At 42.0% G+C, this 25,416-nt stretch overlaps 1 protein-coding gene across 1 annotated transcript; it reads left to right on the forward strand.

Annotated features, from left to right (window-relative positions):
• The first annotated feature begins 7 nt into the window (after positions 1 to 7).
• Tmem50a (transmembrane protein 50A) lies at positions 8 to 24,083 on the forward strand. The gene is made up of 7 exons (XM_005317620.5): positions 8 to 164; positions 2,227 to 2,331; positions 5,288 to 5,400; positions 16,473 to 16,540; positions 18,135 to 18,227; positions 20,427 to 20,487; positions 23,634 to 24,083. Exons 2-7 carry the CDS (start codon positions 2,239 to 2,241, stop codon positions 23,677 to 23,679), a joined length of 474 nt encoding a protein of 157 aa, XP_005317677.1. The 5' UTR covers positions 8 to 164; positions 2,227 to 2,238; the 3' UTR covers positions 23,680 to 24,083.
• The last annotated feature ends 1,333 nt before the right edge of the window (positions 24,084 to 25,416 follow it).

Here is a 25,416-nt window from a genome sequence, read left to right on the forward strand (position 1 = left end):
CGCCCCGTCTCCGCTTGCGCATCGGTCCCGGGGCGGAGCTGCTACATCCGGGCGTCTGGCGGCCTGTGGCTGTTTTGTTTTCTTGGCCGAAAGTCGGGGAAAGTGAGGCTGCCCGGCGCGACGCGACCCGGGGCTCCGGACCTACTGCACCCGCGGGGCTGGACGTAAGTGCCCAGGGGCAGTGGGGGCGCGGCCGCCGGCTGCCCAGGCCTTACAGCCTTGACTGACGCGGTCCTGTCGGGTTCCCCGCCCTGCGGGAGGCTGCGGGGTCGGGCTGTGCCCCGCTGGACCCTCCCCGGCCACTTCCTGCGTCCTGCGCCCTGTCCTGCGCCCTGTCCTGCGCCCTGAGCCCTGCGCCTAGCGGCCAGACCCCCCGGGCTCGGGGGAGCGGGGCGGTCGAGAGGGCACGGCGGGCCTACCCCTGGGTCCTGGGACCCCCCACCCCACTTCAAGGCTGGACGAGACCCCGAGAGGGAGTGTAGTCCGGCTGGGTCGCACGGCCAGGGGCGGCCGCGCCTCAGCCGGGACCCGCGTCACCTCCCCCCGGCGCGTCCACTCCCAGAGCTCCAGTCCCTCGGCCGCGCGGAGCGTGGGCTGCGGCGGGCTGCGGCGGGCTGCGGTGGTGCCTGCAGCGGATGCGGGGCGGGGCCGCTGCGCGAACCGAAAACCAAACCGGGTTCCTGTTCCTCCGAGGGAAGGAGAAAAGGGTGGATTTTCAGAATGGAACTCATCCCACAGGCTAGTAGCCTTGGTGATCATCAGCGGTTTTCGTAAGGAAGCTAAAAATTGAAGTGGTTGCACTTTTTAGGACGTCCTGGATTTTGGGCATCCGTAACTGCTGGCTGCAGAGCAGCTTAGTGCACGGGTTCTGATTTGCGGCAGGAGTTTGGGTGTTTCTGGAACGTTAGCAAGTTACATGTAACTCAGGCTCGGCGTGGAGGAGTGTTGTATGTAATTTGTTAAAGACAGTTTAGTTCTGCTGTGTTGATTTAAATAGAAGTGGATTATTTATTTATGGTCTGAATTAATATTAATCTCAGTTACGTGCTTTTGAGGGAGGGGGTTCTGTTAGAACCAGAACTAGAGGTATTAAAATAATATTTTTTTTAAATAGAAATGACACCAAAAGGTTTGGAAAAGGAAAAAAAATGAGGTGAAAGAAAGTGATGTGGGTAGAGGTAAAATGCAGTGGGGTGTTTTCTTTTTATTCTTTTTATATCTGGACATGAAGGAATATACGTTTTATGATAAAAATGTGTAAATTTCCACGTGAAATTTTAAAAAATCAGGTTCTATGCTCTTAACTCAGCCAAAGTTTATCACTCCCCCACTGTCCCCAGGACGTCAGTGCTCCTGGACTGTAAATATCAAAAACAAGTAATAACTTAGTTTGGAATTAAAGCAATACAAAAGAATTCTTGTGAGTTAGTCATCATTATACTGTTATTTAACATCATTTAAGTGATCACTTAGGACTGGGGATATAGCTCAATTGGTAGAGTACTTGCCTTGCATGCATATGGCCCTGGGTCCAATCCCCAGCACCATGAAAGAATAAATAAATAAATAAATAATCACTTAATGTACTAAATAGGATGTGACAGCTTTCAGAAGTTAAATTCTTAATTTTTTTCAATATTTGGATACCCACCTTTGTTCATATTACTTAAATGTACCAAAACTGTCTTCTTTTTTTTTTTTTTTTTTTTATAAACAGTATTAGAGTAAACCCAGGGTCACTCTACCACAGAGCCATGTCCCCAGCCCCTCTTAAATTGTCCAGGCTGATTTTGAACTTGTGATCCTCCTGCTTCAGCCTCCCTAGTTCCTGGGACCAGATTTTGTTTTTCAAAGTTATGTGGCAGTTCATCAGAAACTAAATTGAATATTCTGAAGCAATATGTGGAACCAAAATACTTTACTTGTGTTAATTCTCTTTTGGGGGGCAGGTATATTGAGGATTGAACCCAGGGATGCTTTATCACTGAGCTACATCCCCAGTCCATTTTATCTTTTATTTATTTATTTATTTTTGAGACTGAATCTTTCTAAGTTGCTGAAGGTCTCACTGGGTTGCAGAGGTTGGCCTTCAACTGCCTCAGCCACCTTGCCCAGTTAACTGTATTAAGTTATTCTTGAGCTAGTAACTGTTTTCCACGAACACAAATCAGGTTCGAAGAGTAAATGAAAATGCTTTATTTAGTTGTGTTTTGTTTTCTTTTTAAGTGATCTGAAAAAATGTCTGGATTTCTAGAAGGTATGAGATGCTCAGAATGCATTGATTGGGGGGAAAAACGAAATACTATTGCCTCTGTTGCTGCCGGTGTTCTGGTAAGTGTCACTGATAATTTTGTCTATTATTGTGACGTGTTTTTGCTTATGTTTTGAATTCTTTGTGATGTTTCAAAATATGGACTCTTTTTTTTAACTTTTTAAAAAATTGTTTATTTTATTTATTTGTATGTGGTGCTGAGAATCGAACTCAGTGCCTCACGCATGCCAGGCAAGTGCACTACCACTGAGCCACAACCCCAATCCCCTGGACTCTTTTTAAAATATATTTTTTATATAGTTGGACCTTTATGTTTTTCATCTTTTTTTAAAGACAGAGAATTTTTTAATATTTATTTTTTAGTTTTCAGCAGACACAACATCTTTATTTGTATGTGGTGCTAAGGTTCGAACCCAGCGCCGCACGCATGCCAGGGAAGCGGGCTACTGCTTGAGCCACAGCCCCAGCCCCTTTCATTTATTTATATGTGGTGCTGAGAATCGAACCCAGTTCCTCACACGTTAGGTAAGCGCTCTACCACTGAGCCACAACCCCAGACCCTCAAAATATATCCTTTTAAAAAACCTCTGAAATTTATTTTAATAAATTTTGATGTTTTGTTTATGGGGAGGGTTTGTTAATGGTTTGAAATTTGATTCAGTAGATTGGTTGGGTTATTTTAACTGCATGGTAAAAATGACATGATAAAACATTTTTTATGGGCTGGGGATATAGCTCAGTTGGTAGAGTGCTTGGCTTGCATGCACAAGGCCCTGGGTTCGAACCCCAGCACCAAAGAAAAAAGAAAAAAAATTTTTTTATTTAATAAAAAAGTATTATGCCTCATCATAGTGAGTACTGTAAGATACAAGGCAGTATTGAAGAAACAATCTGGTTAAAACCAGTCAAAAGATATGATTGCATTTTTCCATAATCCAAAGTTGACTTTCTTCTCAGTCTCATAAGAAAAATAGGAGGGCATCATTAAAATATATTGCTTAGAAATAATTTTCAGAATAAAATTCTTATTTACATGCAAATTCCTCAAAGGTCTGAACTCAGGGACACTCAAACACTGAGCCACATCCCTAGCCCCTTTTTTTATATTTTATTTAGAGACAAGGCCTTGCCAAGTTGCTGGGGCTAGCTTTGAATTTATGATCCTCCAACCTCAGCCTCCCCAGTCACTGAATTACAGGCATGTGCCACCATGCCTAACCTACACCCTTTTTTTAATTTTAATTTTTGAGACAGGATCTCACTAAATTGCACAGGTTGGCCTAAACTCACAATTCTCCTGCCTCAGCCTTCTGAGTTGCTGAGATTACAGGCAAGTACCACCATACTGACTTCTTATAAACATTTTTTTAAAATATTTATTTTTCTAGTTTTCAGAGGACACAACATCTTTATTTGTATGTGGTGCTGAAGATTGAACCCAGGCCGAACGCATGCCAGGCGAGCGTGCTACTGCTTGAGCCACATCCTCAGCTCCTTATAAACATTTTTTAAAGCTTTATTATAATTTTTCCATGAAGAAAATATTTTGAAGCCAGGCAGAGCGATGCATGCCAGTAATCCCAGCTATTCAGGAGGCTGAGGCAGGAGGATCACAAGTTCCAGGTCAGCTTGAGCACTTAGCAAACCCTGTCTCAAAATAAAAAGTTAAAATGGCTGGGTATGTAGCTCAGTGGTAGAGCATGCCTGGTTTTAGTCCCCAGTACCACAAAAGAAAAGAAATTTGAATACATCAATCTGAGGGTTAAAAAAAATAGTGAGTCATTATGCATGCTAGCCAATAAAAATGTCATTAATAGCTTATGGATCTGTTTTTAACCTAATAGGAGTATCTTGATTAATCTATAATTGCTATTTTAAATAATTGCCAGAAGATGGCAATTTCTAGAGCTAACTGGGTCAGGGATGGAAACGGGTAGAATAGGTGGTTACTTTCAAAACCTTCAATCTTCTTGTCAGAATTTGGTTACTTTGGGCTGGGGATGTGGCTCAAGCGGTAGCGCGCTCGCGTGCGACCCGGGTTCGATCCTCAGCACCACATACCAACAAAGATGTTGTGTCCGCCGAGAACTGAAAAATAAATATTAAAAATTCTCTCTCTCTCTCTCTCTCTCTCTCTCTCTCCTCTCTCACTCTCTCTTTAAAAAAAAAAAAGAATTTGGTTACTTTTATTATAAATTTCTGCTCAGATGATAAAAATATCTATGTATTTTTGTTTTATTATGTATCTGCCCTTGATAATATCCATAACCAAATTTCAGTTAGATAGATTATGATCTGGTATTCAAATTGTATTAAACTCATATCCGAAACCATCTAAGAAGGTACGTAATTCATCAAGAGGAGAAGCAATACTGCAGAGCTGTCATTCCATGACACTCAGAGGACTGCTAACTCTACAAACAATAATTGTTCCTCATTTTTAGTTTAAATAATTTTTCTTCATTTTAATCATGTCTTCCTATAGGCCTGTAATATCAGTAACAGGGCAATTCTTGTGTCACTTGGAATCTGATCTGTTTTTTTTTTTTTTTTTTAGTTGTAGTTGGACACAATACCTTTATTTTATTTATTTATTTTTATCTGGTGCTGAGGATGGAACCCAGGGCTCTACCTCAGATCCACAACCTCAGCCCCTGATCTAGTTCTCTTTTTTCCCATAACATTATTGTAACTTTTTCCTAGTTCACAAAGTTAGATTGAATACTTTATTACAACAATATAAAGTAACAATTGAAAGACTTTAGGGCATGTAATGCTTAACCAGCTATTAAGCCACGTGCAAATTATATGCAAGAAAATTATATGCAAGAAACAGAACATTTAAGAAATTTTTGAAACTCATTAGAAGGGACCTCTTCACTTAAATACCTTGTCTTCATTCCAGCCAGTCAGATGTGATAGTGCTGATATATATGAATAGTGAGAGAGAGAGAGAGAGAGAGAGAGAGAGAGAGAGATAGGGTCTCTCATTGGTGTCATCTGTTTTTGTTTCAGTTTTTTACAGGCTGGTGGATCATCATAGATGCAGCTGTTATGTATCCCACTATGGAAGAGTTCAACCACTCGTACCATGCCTGTGGTGTGATAGCGACCATTGCCTTCCTCATGTAAGTGCCATTGTTATTGACAGCACCTGCATAGGTCACCACAAGGTCAAATTGTTTTATATATAATTGCAAGATTTACAGTTTTAAAATATTATCAAGTTAAAATGTTGGGCATGATTTCAAAATCAAATAGTGGAGAAGGGCGTAAAGAAAAGTGACAGTCCTCTTTTCCAGTCTTCCTTCTGTTCTCCTCTCCCATGTCTGTCTCCCCCTTTTCTCAGCTAGACTTTTATTTCTGCACTGCTAGAATTTAAAACCTCACATTTAAATCAAAAAACATATTTAGGGAGGCTTAGACAGGAGGATCATGAGTTCAAAGCCAGCCTCAGCAAAAGCAAGGCACAAGCAACTCAGCGAGACCCTGTCTCTACATAAAATACGAAATAGTGCTGGGGATGTGGCTCAGTGGTCGAGTGACCCTGAATTCAATCCCTGGTACCAAAAAAAAAAAAAAAAATCCAAGTATTTTATCTAAGGGATTATTCATTCTTCCCTCAAATATTTATTAAGCTTTTGTATTCCAGGTTCCTGTTCTAGGTGCAGGAGATACAGTAGTGATTAAAATAGAGAAAAATTCCGGCCCTTATGGAATTATACTCTAATGAGTAGGAAGACAGCAGCTAAGGAGAAGTTAAATTCACAGCATGTTACATGATGATGAGTGCAAGGAAGAAACGCAGAGAAGGAGCTGGGAGCTCTGAACAGGATGGGTAGACATTTTATATAGGATCCAGGAAGCTCTCACAAGAAGGTGGTTTTAGTAAAGACTGGAAAGAAATGAAGGAGCTGACCGTGGGGATAGACAGCAGAGGATCATCCAGGCAGATGAACAGCAGGTGCTCTACTCTACAAAGGCTCTATGGCAGGGCAACGCACATGACTGGAGAGTGTGATCAAGGGAGAGGGTGATGGGCAAGGTGGTCGAGCTTCTCTGTCACGTGGTATAGAGTAAAGCCATGTGAGGACTTTGCATCATTGTGAGCGTGATGGAAGCTGTTGGAGAGTTTTGAGGAGAGTGATGTGACCTGACTTAACAGGATCATTTCCTCCTTAGAGACAGTAGACAAGGCCAGATGCAGTGGTACACACCTGTAATTCCAGCAACATGGGAGGCCGAGAAGGAGAAGCCAGCCTCAGCAACTTAATGAGACCCCATCTCAAAAAATAAAAAAGGACTGGAGATATGGCTGAGCACACCCCCGGGTTCAATCTGCAGGACCAAAAAGAAAAAAACAATTAACACAATTCACTGCAAAGCCAGTGTGTTACGATAGCAGTTTGAATATTGTAACTCCTCACTTCTCAACAGATTTTCAAATGTATTTTTTTTTTAAAGAAAGAGTGAGAGAGAGTTAGAGGGAGAGAGAATTTTTAATATTTTATTTTTTTAGTATTTGGCGGACACAACATCTTTGTTGGTATGTGGTGCTGAGGATTGAACCCGGGCCGCACGCATGCCAGGCGAGCGCGCTACCGCTTGAGCCACATTCCCAGCCCCTTCAAATGTATTTTGACAATATTCTTATACTCTATGAGCTTCTCAAATCCCTGCTGTACGTTAATTTGTTTCATACTTGGGTGATGCCTTTCTTTTGTTTTTGGTTTTTTTTTAGTCGATGGTGCTGAGAATCGAACCCAGTACCTCACACATGCTAGGCAGGCACTCTGCCACTGAGCCCCAGCCCCAGCCCTCCTTTCTTACTTAGTACTGTTTTTCCTGGCATTTCTGGTTGCCTTGTTGACAAAAAGAATTATGTGTGCTGGAAGGCCCCTTTCATTCTGCTAAAAGCTATTCTGATCTTGATGGTTGCTTACTGTGTGGACTGAAATATAATCATGTTCAGCTTTATGTTTTTTCCTGGAGTTTCTAGCTGCCTTTTCTCTCTTTTCTTGTATATTCTGTCATCATTCCAAAGTCTCAATGATGTTTGTTACTGTATAGTTATCCACTTTGGTCTAGAGCTCTCCATTCCAAAAGCCCCAGTCGGTTTCAGTGTGAAGTGTATAAGAGCATAAGCCACCTGTAGAGCTGCAAAGTGGAACTTCCCCTCCCTTTTGACTCAGGATTGGGTCCACTTTTTTCCCTAGTTTCCAGTCTTCACCTTTCTTACTGATTCATGCTCAAACAACTCTAAGAAATAATATGAGAAGGTAAGCTCTCGGATCCTTGTTTGTCTGAAAATGTTTCCATTTCCCCTCATGCTGTATTCATAGGTTGGTTAGATGTAGAATTCTAGGTTCAATGTAATTTTACCTCAGAACCTGGAGTCCCTGCCCTGGGGTCATTGATGGGCATCTGATCTTATCCTTCCTATGCTGCTAAGAAGACTCAGAGGACTCACGCGTTTTTGCTCCAGGAGATTGTCTTGGATTCTGTCTTTGAGAATGAAACTGTCACCTCTCTGGCACTCCTCTTGGAGGCTACTATCTTGTTAGCTTCTCCTGTCTCTCTTTTTGCTCCACATTCTAGGAAATCACCTCGGTATCATCTTCCCACCTGAGCCATATTTTCATTTCAGGTCTTGTTTTTTTTTTTTTTTTTTAATTTCCAAGGGTTTTCTTGTTTGAAGTGCCTTTATGCTTCTTCTGTGTTAGCCCTCAAGATCGACTGTTTATCTGACATACTGCAGGCCTCTGCTGTAGTGTCTGGTGGCTCTTGTTATCTACTACTTGAACTTTTTTCTTTTTAAGATCTTATAGTAGGGCTTGGGATGTGGCTCAAGCAGCAGCACGCTCGCCTGGCATGCGTGTGGCCTGGGTTTGATCCTCAGCACCACATACAAAGATGTTGTGTCCCCCGAAAACTAAAATAAATAAATAAATAAATAAATATTAAAAATTGTCTCTCTCCTAAAAAAATGATCTTATAGTAGGCCTTTAATACATATAGAGTCTTTCCCGTTTTTTTTATATTTATTTTTTAGTTGTAGTTCAACACAATATCTTTATTTCATTTATTTATTTTCATGTGGTACTGAGGCTTGAACCCATGGTCCTGCATGTGCAAGGTGAGCACTCCACCACTGAGCCACAATCCTAGCACCCCATTTTTAAATCTATATCATTAAGCATGATAACAAGCACATTAAAACATTCAAAATAATTTTGCATGTAGTTTAAGAATTTTTAGATTCAGTCTGTACCACATTTTTATGAGGAAGGAGTTGTGATTCCCCTTTACCAAATAAGAAAACTGAAAGGCAGAGGTTAAACTATTTGCCCAATAGCTACTTGATCCGGAGCCTATTTGATCACTTCAGCCCACTGTAATCAGGCTTTCTGCCTGCCCACCACTTCATTGAAACCTTTTTCTAAGGGATTTCTCCATTGCCAAATCCAAAGATGATTTTTGGTCTTATTGTATTCCACCTCTCAGTAGCACTTAACACAAGTGATCACTTCCTTTTTTTTTTTTTTTTAATTGATCAATTTATGTTACAGTAGAATGCATTTTGACAAGTAGTACACAAATGGTGCACAACTTCTCATTCCTCTGGCTGTACATGGTTCAGAGTCACTCCAGTAATCGCACACGTATATAGGATATTAATATCCGTCTCTTTCTACTGTCCTTCCCATTCACACAGCCCCCCCCCTCCACACAAACCAAAGTTCCTTCCTCCTTCTCTATCCCCCTGCCCCACTATGGATCAGTATCTGTTTATCAGAGAAAACATTTGGCTTTTGGTTTTTTGGGATTGGCTTATTTCACTTAGCATGATATTTTCTAGTTCTATCCATTTACCTGCAAATGCCATAATTTCAGTATTTTTTAGTCTGAGTAATATTCCACTGTGTATATATATACACCACATTTTCTTTATCCATTCATCTGTTAAAGGGCATATAAATTGGTTCCATAGTTTAGCTATTGTGAATTGAGCTGCTATAAACATTGATGTGGCTGCGTCACTATACTATGCTGATTTTAAGTCCTTTGGGTATAAACTGAGGAGTGAGATAGCTGGGTCAAATGGTGGTTCCATTTCCAGTTTTCTGAGGAATCGCCATACTACTTTCCATAGTGGTTCACCAACTTGCAGTCTCACCAGCAATGTATGAGTGTGCCTTTTCTCCCACATCCTTGCCAACACTTATTATTGCTTATATTCTTGATAATTGCCATTCTGATTGGAGTGAGATGAAATTGCATTTCTCTAATTGTGAGAGAGGATGAAATTTTTTTCATATGTTTGATGATTGATTGTATATCATCTTCTGAGAAGTGTCTGTTCAGATCCTTAGCCCATTTATTGGTTGGGTTATTTGGTTTTTTTGGTGTTAAATTTTTTATATACCCTGTAGATTAGTGCTCTGTCAGAGGTGCATGTGATGAAGATTTTTTCCCATTCTGTAGGCTCTTTCATTGCATTATTGATTGTTTCCTTTGCTGAGAAGAAGCTTTTTAGTTTGACTCCATCCCATTTATTGATTCTTGATTTTACTTCTTGCACTTTAGGAGTCTTGTTCAGGAAGTCAGGTCCTAAGCCAACATGATGAAGATTGGGGCCTACTCTTTTTTTTTTTTTTTAATATTTTTTAGTTGTTGATGTACCTTTATATGTGGTGCTGAGGATTGAACCCAGTGCCTCAAACATGCTAGGCAAGTGCTCTGCCACTGAGCTACAACCCCCACCCATACTTTTTCTTCTATTAGGCACAGAGTCTCTGATCTAGTGTCTAAGTCTTTAATCCGGTTTGAGTTGGTTTTTGGGCAGGGTGACAGAGGTTCATTCTGCTACATATGAATTTTAGTCTGAGTAATATTCCACTGTGTATATATATGAATTTCCAGTTTTCCCATCACCATTTGTTGAATAGGCTATCTTTTCTCCAGTGTGTGTTTTTGGCGCCTTTGAAATAACTATATTTATGTGGATTTGTCTCTGTGTCTTCAATTCTGTACCATTGGTCTACATGTCTGTTTTTGTACCAATACCATGCCTTTTTTGTTACTATTGCTCTGTAATATGGTTTAAGGTCTGGTATTATGATGCCTCCTGCTTCATTCTTTTTGTAACGGACTGCCTAGCTATTCTGGGTCTCTTATTTTTTCAAATGAATTTCATGATCGCTTTTTCTAGTTCTGTGAAGAGTGTCATTGGGATTACTACTTGAACTTTCGATTGTCCTGCTTCTGAGGGATACAGATTCTAAGTGCAGGCTCCTCTTAATCTGTGTTGATTTATATTTCACAAATGTAAAGAAAACTTCATCTGCTGAGAACTACCTCATATTCTTTTTGTTTTTCTGGTATTGTATTTTTTTCCTCCCTATACTTTCATTTTTAATTAGGCTTTTAGGAGGGAGATGAAAAGGGGAGTCATTTTTCTGACCTTTTTAACCCAAATCTTTGTGGGGTTTTTTGTTTTGTTTTGTTTTGGTGGGAGGAGGTAACCAGGGAATGAAACCAGAGGCACTTAACCACTGAGTTTTGTTATTGTTGTTGTTTGTTTGAGATCAGGGTCTCGCTGAGTTTCTTAGGGCCTTGCAAAGTTGTGGAGGCTGGCTTTGAACTTGTGACTTGTGATCCTTATGCCTCAGCCTCCTGAGTCTCTGGGATCACAGACATGTGCCACTGAGCCCCGCAGGTGGTGTTTTTTAATCTTCCTCTATTATATTAAAACATAGCATCAAATATATTCAGTGAGGAACCCGAAGTGCACAGATCATATTACATCTTAATAAGTCTTTGCTTATGTATAGACTTGTATAAGCACCACCCAGATCAAGACTGAAACATTTTTGTCACCCTGGAATGTTGTCTTGCTTTTTTGCCAGTCACTACTTCACCACCCCAGCACACGCCCCTGTCCTGACCTCCGTCACTGTCGAGGTTTCTGAACAGTTACCTTGAGTTTTGGAGTTCTCTCTTCTAGGCTTTCACCTAATCCAATTGAAACTTCCCACGTTAATTTCAAGTTTTCCCTATGCTTCTGTAAGGGTAATGTGGTTCTGATGGGGCTACCCTCAGCAGCAGAACAGTTAACCATGCACAGGGGAAGGGTCTGACCTCAGGAGCCACCTGCCAAGCAAAGGGCTGGAGTCTTTTTCTTTGAAGTTCAGCTGGTAAGCAGCTGTTTCTAGTTCCTTCCATTTTGTTGCAATTTATTTTATTGTAGCAATTTTGCTGTTAAAGTCCCTTTAGAGAGCTGGCACAGTTGGTCCCAACTAAAAAGTTTTATTTTTGTTATATTGTTCATTCATTTTGTCCTCAGATCTTTAAAAAAATCATTTTGTTCCACTGTGGAGCGGTAGCGGCCCTGACTGGAGGAACGTGCTGAGGAGGTTGAGTGGACTGTGCCACGCAGCATCCCTGCTGCGTTTCTGGCACTTAGCCATCGCAGAGCTGACTCAGGTTTTCATTAGATTTCGCCATCTGTTTGGCTTCAGTGAACGTCTTTTCAAGGTAGTGTCCAACCATGACCCAGCTGGCCTTTTAAGCCAGAATTCTTTTTTTTTTTTTTTTTTTAATTAATTAATTAATTAATTTTTTTAAAGAGAGAGTGAGAGAGGAGAGAGAAAGAGAATTTTTAATATTTATTTTTAAGTTCTCGGCGGACACAACATCTTTGTTGGTATGTGGTGCTGAGGATTGAACCCGGGCCGCACGCATGCCAGGCGAGCGCGCTACCGCTTGAGCCACATCCCCAGCCCCCAGAATTCTTAATTGTAATTCAAGTGCATAGGAGTCAAAGAGCAGCTACTTTTTTGCTAATTACTTGTTGATTGATTGATTGATTGTTTAATTTTGAAGTACTGAGGATTAAACCCAGGGGCATTCTACCACTAAGCTACATCCCTAGCCCTTTTTATTTATTTTTTATTTGTAAGATAGGGTCTCACTAAATTGCCCAGGTCAGCCTTGAACTTTCAATCCTCCTGCCTCAGCCTCCCAAGTAGCTGGGATTACAGGCATGTGCTATCACACCTGGCTTTTTCTCTTACTTATAAAGTTCTAGGGGCTGGGGTTATGGCTCAGGGGTAGAGCGCTTGCCTAGCATGCATGAGGCACTGGGTTCGATCCTTAGCACCACATAAATATAAAATAAAGATTTTTTTGTTTTGTTTGTTTCTTTTTAGCTGTAGATGGACACAATACCTTTTTATTTTATTTATAACTAAGAAGTAAATATTTTTTTAAAAAAGTTCTAGTGTGACTTTTAAAATGTTAGTAAAAGTTTTATGTATTACTCTTTTTAATTAAAAATGCAGAATATACCAGATGCAGAAGAGAAATAGAAGTTACCTATAATCCCACCAAATTATAACATTTTGATATTTGTTCCACCTTTTCTTATACATGTATTTTTATATACTTATTTTTTATTTTTTTGTAGTTGGACAAAATGCCTTATATTTTATTTGTATGTGGTACTAAGGATTGAATCCAGTGCTTCACACATTCCAGGCAAGCTCTCTGCCGCTGAGCTATAACCCCAGCCCTATACATATATTTTTAAAGTAGTAGTCAACTTATTTCTCCTTTCCTATACTCTTTTTTTTTTTTTTTGGTACCAGGGATTGAATTTGGGTGCTCAAACACTGAGCCACATCTCTAGACCTATTTTGTATTTTAGAGACAGGGTTTCACTGAGTTATTTAGTGCCTGGCTATTGCTGAGACTGACTTTGAACTTGAGATCCTCCTGTCTTAGCCTCCAGAGTTGCTGGGATTACAGGTGTGTGCCACTGCTCCCAGCCCTCTTTTCTATACTCTTAAACTGAATGATTGATTGATTGGTACTGGGGATTGAACCCAGGGCTCCTTACCACTGAGCCACAACCCATTTCTTTTTATTTTTGTTTTGAGACAGAGTCTCACTAAGATTGCTTAGGGCCTTGCTAAGTTGTAGAGGCTGGCTTTGAATTTGTGATCCTATCACCCCAGGCTCCCAAGTTGCTCTGATTACATTTGTGTGACACTGTGCTCAGCTTTTCCTCCATTCTTCCTGACAAAGTTTAGTTCAGATACCATTAGGTGGGGTCAGGGATGATAGACATCCCCAGCAGAGGGCCAGGTGCATGCCAGGGCTAAGGCAGGGTGGTAAGTGTCTGCACAGGTGGACAGCCACCTCTGGCTCTTAGGTCTGCACAGGATGGGTGGCGGGGCTGTAGGGAGGGCCATGAGAAGACAGCCCTAGAGGGATGTGGGACTCTTTTGTAAGGTGACAAGGCTGTCCATAATGGGGGTGAAGAACAGTCCAAGGACACCTATACCCCCAAAACAAAGAGTGCACCTACACCCAGATCTTAGATTATAAATACCATTCTCTCCTGAAAGGGTTCCAGCTCTGTTTTGTTTTGTTTTGTTTGTTTCCTTTTAGCTGTAGATGGACACAATACCTTTTTATTTTATTTATTTGTTTTTATGTGGTGCTGAGGATCAGACCCAGTGCCTCACACATGCCGGATGTGTGTGCTGTCCCTGAGCCCCAGCCCCAGCCCCGCTCCAGCTCCAGCTCTTTAAACACATGGCTGCTTCTAGAGTGCGGGCACACAACATGCGAGGAGAGCGGACCCTCCGAGAAACGCTCGCCGATGGGTGGGATGTGTCAGAAGAACCTCAAGGACATCTCGACATTCAAGGCATCCTCAGGAGTCACATAAGGGACAGATAAATAATGGTGGAAATATACTCTAACCTTCAAATAAAATAGGAATCTATGGCTCTATAATGATATGAATAAATACAAAAATAAAAAGAAAATTTGTTTTATAGCAAGACACACGTAGTACTTCCCCACAGAATCCGAGCTGCCTTGGGAGAAACCTAAGGTGAAGTCTGGTAGATTCCACCTAAGCAATCAAAGTCAACGTCATCATCAATGGGACAAATCAAAGCCCTGTGCCACCCGCTGGATGCATTGACAAGAACTCTGTTGCCTGTGTGTTCTTTCTGCCGCAAATGCATCTCCAAGATTAGTCGTGAGACATTAAGCAAACCCTAATGAGGGAGAGTCTGCAAAATACCTATCTTCAGCTCTTCAAAAGCATCAAGGTTATAAAAGTCATAAAAGGCTGAGGAAATGTTCCACTGTGAGGACAAAATGTGTCCCATGATTCTGGACAAGATCCTTTTGCTAGTGAGGATGTAAGTGGGGAAGCTCAGATAGGGTCCATAGAATGGATGACTAAGGGACCATGGTTCTGATTGTTGTGGTTCTATAGAGTAGTCATATCTGTAGAAATGTGTAGGAATTTCTGGGATTATGAGGTATCGAGTTGAAAAATGTCAAATACTGCAGGAAAAAAAAATACTGTTCTGTAAATCCGAGAATAAATATGTCCCAATGCCAGACAAAAAAGTAGAAATCATTCACTCCAAATGTACCTAATGGTGGAGAGAAGGGCAAGGTATCTCAGAGAGAGCTATGATTCATGTGGCTCAGCAAGGAAAAACAAAAGAGCTAAAAATCACTAACCTGAACATTTGCATTTTTTAATATGAAGGTTATTTTAAAATAAATTTTATGTATAAAAGTTAGTATTGAGTTCATAAAAAATAATTGTAAGTATTTTGAATCATTCTAGAACTTTGATTTGTATGAATAAGTTAAGACCTCATGTTATTGTGTAAAACAATTAGGAGTTAAATGTATTTTTCAACACTTTTATTGAGCATCTACTTTATGCCAAGCCTTGGTCTGGCACTGAGAATAAAAATGGGAAGCAGGATAGACATGGCTCTGCCCTCATGAATTTTTTTTTTTAAAAAAGAGAGAGATAATTTTTTAATATTTATTTTTTTAGTTCTCGGTGGACACAACATCTTTGTATGTGGTGCTGAGGATCGAACCCGGGCCGCACACATGCCAGGCGAGCGCGCTACTGCTTGAGCCACATCCCCACCCCAATATGGCCATTTTGATAATATCTATTCTGCCTATCCAGAAGCATGGGAGATCTTTCCATCTTCTGTGGTTTTTCTTCAGTTTCTTTCTTAGCTCTGTAGTTCTCATTGTAGAGGTCTTTCACCTCTTTTGTTAGATTAATTCCCAGGTTGGTTGGTTTGTTTTTGAGGCTATTGTGAATGGAGTACTTTTCATAATTTCTCTTTCAGTGGATTCATCGCTGATGTATAGGAATGTGTTTGATTTATTGGTTTTTGATTTTATATCCTTATACTTTGCTGAATTCATTTATTAGTTCTAGAATTTTTCTGGTGGAATTTTTTGGATCTTCTAGATACAGAATCATGTCATCAGTAATTAGTTGTAGCTTAAGTTCTTCTTTATCTATTTGTATCCCTTTAATTTCTTTCTTTTGTCTAATTGCTCTGGCTAGAGTTTCAAGGATGATATATGTCTAATATTTTGTAACTTCAACTTGATATATTGTGAACTTAAACCCACGACATTTAAATTTTTCCAAAGATTGAATTTAGAGTGATACTTTATAAAACAGTAAAAGACTTTTTATGTTAGAATATGTATCAGGGATTGAAGAAAAGGAGATTCTACCACCTGAATCTCTTTGATAATGGCATCAAAGCAAAAAGTTACTATTTTATTTGAACTACAATTATGCTCCAAACATTGGGCACTAATACAAAACTATTACAAAAAAATTATTCCAAATTACATTTTAAGTAAATTTTGGATTGATAAGGGCCCATTTCCTTTCTACCACTGCCACACACAGTTCACTGTTGAGTGTGCCTGATGTATACAAATGAAACCAGGAGAACTCTGCTGAATATTCTTTTACCTATTCTAATCTTAGCAAAAAATTTTGAGAATCTCATACTCAGAATCACTTGAAGATCAGAATCCAGGTTTCTGGGCTCCCAGCCTGAAGGTCCTGCTTTAGTAGGTTGGGGTGAAGTCAGAGAATTTTCAAGCAAGTTGACAGGTAGTGCTGACCCTGCCTTCTGGGGCCACAGCCACAGCTTTGGCAGGTGGCTGGCTGAGATGACTCAAGTAAAGTCACATGAACGTGTTACCCAGGACTCATGAGGCCTGACATCGAATTTGGGAGACTTTAGCTTATTTTATCTAATAATTTGACAACAAAGGCAGTTTCCTCTCAGGGTCTGAGGTCCTGACTTCTTGGTTTTATTTATTCACACAGGATTAATGCAGTATCGAATGGACAAGTCCGCGGTGATAGCTACAGTGAAGGTTGTCTTGGTCAAACAGGTAAATAAGTGCAACCAGCGTTTTACTATCTACGTTTTCATCCTCAAAATGAGAACTGCATTAAAGGGCAGAGGGAGGATGGTATATAGAGCAGAAAGTTGAAGTCACCTTTGGTCAGAGTTGGCCGACAGTACAGAACACTTCCCAGGTTAAGTGCATGGCCCTCAGCAGTAGCAGGTAGCCATTGGTGACCGCTGGATCCGGTAGGGAACAGTTCATGGGAACACATGCAAAATAGAATATATGGTATTTTAAACTATACCATATAGGGCTGGTGTTGTAGTTCAGTGGTGGAGCGCTTGCCTGGCATGTGTAAGGCCCTGGGTTCGATCCTCAGCACTATATATAAATGAATAAATAGATAGATGATCCATTGACAACTAAAAAAATTAAAAATAAATAAATAAATAAACTATACCATATATATTCTTTTTTCCTCTTTTTTTGCCTACCATATTTGGTTGAATTAGCATTTTGAAATAGAATCATAGAAATATTTTTTTTTTTTTTTAAAGAGAGAGTGAGAGAGGAGAGGGAGAGAGAGAGAGAGAGAGAGAGAGAGAGAGAATTTTTAATCTTTATTTTTTAGTTCTCGGCGGACACAACATCTTTGTTGGTATGTGGTGCTGAGGATCGAACCCGGGCCGCACGCATGCCAGGCGAGCGCGCTACCGCTTGAGCCACATCCCCAGCCCATAGAAATATTTTTTAAATTGTGGTAAAATCCTATAAAATTCACCATCTTAACCACTCACACATGTACAATCCTGTATTATTAAGAATGTGTCAGGGCTGGGAATGTGGCTCAAGCGTTGGTGCGCTCGCCTGGCCCGGGTTCGATCCTCAGCACCACATATAAACAAGGATGTTGTGTCCGCCGAGAACTAAAAAATAAATATTAAAAAATTCTCTCTCTCTCTCTCTCTCTCTCTTTAAAAAAAATCAAGGCTTTTTAAAAAAAAGAATGTGTCAGGCTGGGCGCAGTGGCACAGGTAGTCATTGCCGCGGCTTGGGAGGCAGAGATGGGAGAATCACGAGTTCAAAGCCAGCCTCAGCAACTGCGAGGCGCTAAGCAGCTTCAGTGAGACCCTGTCTCTAAATAAAATACAGAAGAAGGGCCAGGGATGTGGCTCAGTGGTTGAGTGCCCCCGAGTTCAATCCTCAGAACCTAAAATAAAATAAAATAAAAGTACATTTGTGTTATCATTTGAAAGTGCTCTTGGAGAACTTCAAACTTTGGAGCACAGTTTCTAGAAATATATAAGAGAATGAACCTCTGAATATAGTGAGAAATGTGAAATATTTTGTAGGAAGATTAAGTAAAATGTTTTTTAGCAAAGGAAATTGGGAAAAGTAAATACAGAATATACCCACTTGGAATACACAGACCAGTAGATTTTTAGAGACACACATTCTGTAACCAAGAAAGAAAAAGGCCGACATCTCCACCAGTGAGGTTCCTAACACGCCTTCTCCCACTGTTCCTGTTGTAGACATTAATGCACTTCCTGTTTGTTTTTGTTTTCTTTTTGGAAGTTAACTGAGCCGGCTGTGCCCTGTGCCAGGCAGCTCTGGTAACAGTCCCTCTTTGCAGGTGCTCGCATCTGGCTGTTCCTGGGTTTCATGCTGGCCTTCGGCTCTCTGATCACATCAATGTGGATTCTCTTTGGAGGTTATGTTGCTAAAGGTAAGAGAGATGCCGGCTGCATTTTACTTTAAGGAACACTGAAATTTTGCATTGAAGTTGGTTATTTTAGAATGAAGCTTTTTTCATGTAGATGGGCCAGCTCCTAGCAACGCATTTATACCTGAGCACACCCCTCCTTCCTGTTAGTGTGTGGTTCTGTTTGTTTTATATGTTTGTAGCCTTCCTTTCTTCTGTACCTTTTCTTCCAGTCCAGAGTCTGGTAGGAATGGCAAATAGCTCAGAACTTTTCTGGCCTCCCAAAGTCTCAGAAGCAGAATGTGTATGTTCTCTAGCTATTAAGCAAGTTTTGACTTTTAGACAGTGTCTGTACAAACTCTAACACCCGAGACTTGAGATGTATTCAGTTACGTCTCCCTGGTAATGTGATGATGTCTTTTCCTCTTACATGGGAAAATTAACTAACATTTCATCCATGTCTGCCATAGAAGCCAGGGTAAGGAAAGCTCAGGAGAAGGCGTGCGTTAGATCCCTGGTTGAAGTTCACCTTGAGGGACCCAAGAAAAATATGAAACCCATTCAATGTTACAGATGAAATCACCTGTACTTCTCAGAGTAAAAGCATAACAAGAGTGATATGCAAGAAGTGGACTAACCTAGATCTAATTTAGTTCTTTTTAAAAAATAACAATGTACTTTTTTTTATTTCTCCTTTTGGAGAATAGTTAAGATGTGTGGTAAGTGTGGTGGTGCACACCTGTAATCCCAGCAGTTGGGAGGCTGAGGCAGGAGGATCACAAGTTCAAAGCCAGCCTTAGCAACTTAGTGAGGTCCTAAGCAACTCAGCAATAACTTGTCTCAAAATAAAAACAAGGGGGGGGGGCTGGGGATGTGGCTCAGTGATAAAACACTCGCCTGGCATGTGAAAGGCACTGGGTTCAATCCTCAGCACCACATAAAAGTAAATAAATAAAATAAAGGTATTGTGCCATCTATAACTAAAAAAAAAATTATAAAAATAAAAAAATATCTTGGAATATAGCTCAAAGTTAGAGCGCCCACGTTAAATCCCTAGCAAGAAAACACGTGTTAAATCCTTAGGTAAGAAAACCCCCATGCCTCAAAAATGTGCTGGCTCTTAGAGAATCACCAGTTCACGGTCCAGAGGTCACATGGAAGCAGAACTTGGAAGGAAGCCCTGGACGCACCCCTCAGCACCAGGCCAACTCCCCTGCACACTCCTCCTCCCTCTGGTGCTGTTGGTCCTGGCCAGGCTGTCGCATGCCACTGTCAACTCTCTGAATTGAGATAATTTAGCTCCTATTTTAACACCTTACTTCTAAGAATAAAACGAAACTTTTATATTAAAATCATGGGTTTCATAAATTTTTATTAAAATTATTTAAATCTTATAGACAGGAATGATAGGCATTTGTAAGATGTATGTATTTTTTCTTTTGTTTACCCGATTTATTATCAAAACTGTTACCAAAAATGTAGAAATGAAAAAAAGCAAAAGAAGCTGTAATAACCTTACCACTCTTAAATATTTGGGAATGTTTCCCTTCCATCCCTTTTGTTTGTTTGCCTGGTTTCCCGAGAGTGGCTCCACGTTGGGTCCCGTCTCTCCCCTGCCCCCTTCATAGTCTCGTTCAGCACAGCAGCCAGAGGAATCCTGTTAAAATGTGTCACCTCGTGCCACATTTTGTCTCAACCCTCCAGTGGCTTCTCATCTCAAAATTAAAGTCAGGGTCCTTATGAGGCTGCAGGGCTCTGCAGGACGCTCGCCACCTGCCTGCCCCTTGCCTCTTTGATCTGTCCCATTTTCCCTGCTCTTCAAGGAGTCGTCCCTCTATGTCCCTCTATGAGGCCAGCATGTCCCCCCTCAGGGCCTTTGCCCTTGCTCCCCCGCTACAGGGTCCCTGCCCTCTCTTCCTCATGTCCTCACTCCTGTGTCAGCTTCTCAAGAGGTCTTCCTGGCCACCTGTGTCACATGTCATCATTTGCCGTATTTCCTATACCAGTCCACTTTTTTTTCTTTCTAGTTTATTCTGCTCCGTGAGGGCAAAAAAAAAATTGTGAAGGGAAGGAAGGGAGCTGCTGTTTACATTACTTAATGCATCGACCATAGTAACCAGAAAGATCAATTATCTTAGGCAAGAAAACTGACATTTGCTGGTACATCCAAAAATAAATGTTTTGAGGTCATAACCTTCTAAATATTTCATTTGTTTTTTACAGAAAAACCCATAGTGTATCCTGGAATCGCTGTGTTTTTCCAGAATGCCTTCATCTTTTTTGGGTAGGTTGGTTTTGCGCTTTTCACCTCTTCAGCTTTTAATCCACTTTTTTTATGTTCTATGTTGTGTTTGCTTGTCCTGCCCTGCCAGCCCCGCCACCCAGCCACTCCAGGCTGTGTCTCAGGAGTTCCCGCAGCAGGGCCACGGGGGCTCTGACAGCGGGAGCCACCAGGCCTTGCCAGGTACAAGCAGGGGGGGTTCTGCTTGTTCCGGGCAGAGTCTGTGGCTTTCTTCAAGTTTTTAAAGAAGGTCCTAATCCAGAAACAGTTGGGAAACTATAGAACTTTTTCTTCCCCATCCCTTCCCACCTCCCACTTGAACCATTAGGTACTACTGGTTGCCCTTAGTAAGAGCCAGCAGTTGGTATTCACAGTTAGTCTTTTCCACCACCAGGCATTTTTGCCATTTTATAAAGTCAGTTTGAAAATAAATATAAATTTAGATGTGGCAAGATACATGTCCTTGGGCTGGGGATGTGGCTCAAGCAGTAGCGCTCACCTGGCATGCGTGTGGCCCGGGTTCGATCCTCAGCACCACATACAAAGATGTTGTGTCCACCAAAATAAATAAATAAATACTAAAATTCTCTCTCTTTAAAAAAAAAAGATACATGTCCTCTTCAGTTAAACCTTGTGTCCTGAAACTGATGGAGAAACCTCAGAGGGTTTTGTTTTTAAGTAAAGCTATTGACTTTTTTTGCAGAAAATAATAACTGAAGCTTGTTGAACAATTACTGTGTGCTAGGCACCATTCTTAGTGCTTCATTCACATGTACACTTTGTTAATCTCCATAGCCACTCTTAAGGTGTCACACCATTTTATGTGAGCAAACAGGCACAGAAAACACAGATAACCTGAGACCAGGTGACTGAAATTCAGATTGAGGTTGTCTAGCTGCACAGCCTGGTGTGGTGAGATCTGAGGTGAATTCAGCTGGCACTTTCTCTTTTGCTAAGTCTTCAACCAGTTGCTTAATTAGTTGTTTCCTTTCTCCCTTTAAGATTATAACACTTGGGGGCTGGGGATGTGGCTCAAGCGGTAGCGCGCTCGCCTGGCATGCATACGGCCCGGGTTCGATCCTCAGCACCACATACCAACAAAGATGTTGTGTCCGCCGAGAACTAAAAAATAAATATTATTTATTTTTAATTAATTTATTAATTTATTTTTATTTTTAATATTATTTATTTTTAATTCTCTCTCTCTATCTCTATCTCTCTCTCCTCTCTCACTCTCTCTTAAAAAAAAATTTTAAAAAAAATTATAACACTTGGGCTGGGGATGTGGCTCAAGCGGTAGCGCGCTCGCCTGGCATGCATGCGGCCTGGGTTCAATCCTCAGCACCACATACAAACAAAGATGTTGTGTCCACCGAAAACTAAAAAATAAATATTAAAATTTCTCTCTCTCACTCTCAAAAAAAAAAAGATTATAACACTAAAAAAATATAAAATGAGTAAATCTCTCCTCCCCCTTATGAAATAAAATCTGAGTGAATCTGTTAGTCTGCAGGGAGGTGTGGCTGTGTGTAGGAGAGGGAATGCGGCCATGTTCAGAGTTCTCCTTCAAGTCACATGCTGAGGTTCGAACTTAAAGAAGAACCGTTATTCAGTTAAAAACAGATTAGGTTCCGTGGCAGTACTAAAAGCAAATTGAAACTGAGTTCAGCTGGTGGACACTGCTGTGGGGACAGTTGTAGAGATTGCCTGCGGTTCTGACGTGCAGCACAGCAGTGCCTAGCGAAGGTATGAATTACCATTCCAGCAGTCAGAGGCGGATGTCCGAACCAGAGGTGACCAGTCTCCTTCTAAAACAAAACCCAGCTCTGAGGGATCTAAGAGATCAACTGGCCATCCAGCCCAACCTGCCACAGCTGTTTTATTTGGCCAGTATAGAATTATTTTTGTTATTGAGCCAACATTTAAAAATCAAGAGAGTTGACATAAAAATCTGAATTTTGACTTTTTCATTAACAACCAATTGGAGCTACCTGGGTGTCCCTTTTCAATAGGAGCCGTTCTTCCAAGCAGTCCCACTGCCTGGCACTGAGGACCAGCTGCCCCTCAGCCTGCAGGCTGGCCTCTGCCCTCTCCACTCCACATGGCATCATGGGAGCTGGCCGCCTTGTGGTTGGCTCCCTGAAGCCTGGCGGCCTCTGTGCCCTGTCCTCCTCCTCGTCTCTTCAACAGTCACCTGGCCCCGATGGACTCTTACCTGTCCTCTACACTCCAGACAGCTTTTTATAAACATGGTTGCACTCTGGGCTTCTCCAGTGGGAGCCTGGAGGACAGCGTGGACACACGTCGCCTGAGCCCAAGGCCAGAGCGCTGGGAGGGCATCTTCCTGACACACCCGTCACTTGGGCTTTTCGTGGGTTTTTTTGCTGTTTCTGGCTCTGCCATGCCCGCTGAGATTTGGGGGGTGGGGCAGTGCTGGGCGGAACCCAGGGCTCTCATGTGCTGGGCAAGCGCTGGACTCCTCCCCGGCCGCTGGTTCTCTGAGGCCTCTTGCCTTTTGAGGTGCTGCTTGCTCTCCCTGAAGCATCTAGTCCATCCCTTGCAGGCTCTTGTTCCCACCAGACTCCAACTGAACTCCTGTTTGTCCCCAGAGCCACCCATACATTGTCACCTACCAGCCTTCCCTGCCTTGCGGGTGGGCTGAGCCCTGCATCTCTGTGCCCCCCCCCCCCCCCCCCCCCCGCTGGCCACATTGTGGTAACATACGTGAGCAGTTTGAGGACAGGAACTCTCAGTTATCTTTATGGCCCTCACATCTATCACATCTGGACACCCAAAAAAGGTGCTTTGCCGACCAGATGAGCAGCTCAGTGAGGGGGCACTTGCCTGGCGAGCAGAGGCCCCAGGCTCCAGCCCCGCCCTTCAACAGGGTGTTGAGTGAATTTGACAAAATCAGGTCTGTGAGGGTCACAAAGCGTCAGCTGACTTGGAAGCATCACATGCCCGTCTAGCACCTCTGGGTGAGGTCTGGGAAGGCCGTGTGGCCAGTGGCATGGCTGAGCAGGATGGGAGGGCGCTGGGCCGCAGAGAGGCAGTCTGAGCAGTCACTCTGGTGCTCCTGTCCCACCGTTCTCATACTGTCCCTTTCTGCCACTCCGGGCAGTCACGTGGTGTTTCTGCTTTATCCACAGAGGACTGGTTTTTAAGTTTGGCCGCACAGAAGACTTGTGGCAGTGAAGGCGAGGTTCATGCAGCTCGAAGCCCTGCGTGGGTGTCCCACCGCCCACCCCCCGTATTTTGTGAAGCCATTTTCTAAACTTATTTCCGAGTGTAGTCTCCGCTTCGAGGTGCGCAGTGCTGAAGTCACGAGGGCAGCCAGCCCAGTCACCTGCGGTGTGCACTGATTAACTCGCAGCGCCGAGGGACACTGTTTCACACGAGGACTCCTGTCGGGTTTTATCATGGTCTGATTTGTAAAATTAAAATAAGTCACAAAAGAAATTATGGATTTATGAATATAAGAATTGTTTGATTTGAGTCCAAAACTACAGTGAAGTGCCCCAAGACTTAATGTGGTTATTTAATTGTAGCCTCTTTGTGTCAAATCTTAAATATAAACATTTTCTTGTTTTTCAAAACTATTCAGTGGCCAGCCTTCTTTCTCATTATACTTTGGTTTTGGTTTATGCAGTTTTACCAACAATTTCTGTCCACATTTCTGCATAAGTAGCACCTGAGGGGCTCCCATGGGGGAGCGAGCACATTGGAAGAGAGAGGCCTGTGACCCAGCTCCCGGGCACTCGTCCACTGCCACGGATTCGGGAGGAAGGAAGAAAGATGTAACGCAGCCAGGTCACAGCGTCCCGGACTCTAATGTTCACGTTTATCGTTGAGGGAAAGAGGGAAAGGAGAAGGACTTGACACCTGCTCTCAGGCGACACCATTTCTTTGTTGTTCTGATAATAAATTGGGATCCTGTGTTTCATTTTATATCTGAGCTGAGCCACTCAGCTCAACAGACCAGCAAGGTCAATCATAATGACATTTTAGCTACCAGAAGCCCTGAGTCTGTTCCTCTTGGAACTCCTTTGTCCCCCAGGCTTCCTATCTCTGCAAAATAGGGTACATGTTAGCCTGCGTGAAACACAAGCTCTATCTTCGATGAATTGGATGTATGGGACTCTTCCATGTCAGCCACTGTCTGCCTACTGGTAGTTTGAATATTTCCCTGTCATCAGGACACTGTTCAAAGAAATGGAAATATTGCTGCTGTCATCCCCCAAGAAATGACTCACAAGGTTTTTGGGTTTTTTTTTTTTTTTTTGGATCAGGGATTGAACCCAGGGGTGCTTACCTGCTGAGTCACATCCCCAGCCGTTTTTTGTATTTTATTTAGACATAGGGGTCTCAGTGAGTTGCTTAGGGCCTTGCTAAGTTGCTGAGGCTGGCTTTGAACTCACAATCCTCTTGCCTCAGCCTCCAAAATTGCTGGGATTACAGGCATGTTCCACCATGCCCGGGGGCTTATGAGTTTTTTTGCATAGATGTATAGAATGTGGAAATGGGAGGGCATCTCACAAGTTGAAATCCATCCACTCTTCTATACATGAAACGACCATGGAAACATCTTCCCTCAAGGTCAGGTAACTAGTTCAATCCTGAGACAGTCCATCTCCATCCCACGGTTGACCCCAGCCTCTGTCCCCACAATGCAATTCAGGACAAGCTCAGAGTGCTGGGCTAAAAGCATGTTTGCAAGGACTGAATGTGAGTGAGTTCTTCATTTTTCCAGTTTGTATCTCTGCTCTGCTGCTGCTGCAAACAGTTACCTGTCTAGCACCCTTCTGTTAAGCATGAGAAAGAATCTAATGATTGTTAATAGAATTGAGCCAAAACCTTAATTATGTGTCTGCATAGTATCATCTGGTCTGGTAGTATCATCTTTAATGAAATCATATTATTTGAAACTATCAT

This window comes from Ictidomys tridecemlineatus, chromosome 11, assembly GCF_052094955.1.
Source record: "Ictidomys tridecemlineatus isolate mIctTri1 chromosome 11, mIctTri1.hap1, whole genome shotgun sequence".
NCBI classification, from domain to species: domain Eukaryota; kingdom Metazoa; phylum Chordata; class Mammalia; order Rodentia; family Sciuridae; genus Ictidomys; species Ictidomys tridecemlineatus.

What these genes read in the sequence shown, in the direction of transcription:
- Tmem50a (XM_005317620.5), top strand. Translation starts at nt 2,239, where the DNA reads ATGTCTGGATTTCTAGAAGGTATGAGATGCTCAGAATGCATTGATTGG. An exon ending in GCGACCATTGCCTTCCTCAT is followed by an intron (nt 5,401 to 16,472) that starts GTAAGTGCCATT and finishes TTATTCACACAG; the next exon opens with GATTAATGCAGTATCGAATG. An exon ending in AATGCCTTCATCTTTTTTGG is followed by an intron (nt 20,488 to 23,633) that starts GTAGGTTGGTTT and finishes CTTTATCCACAG; the next exon opens with AGGACTGGTTTTTAAGTTTG.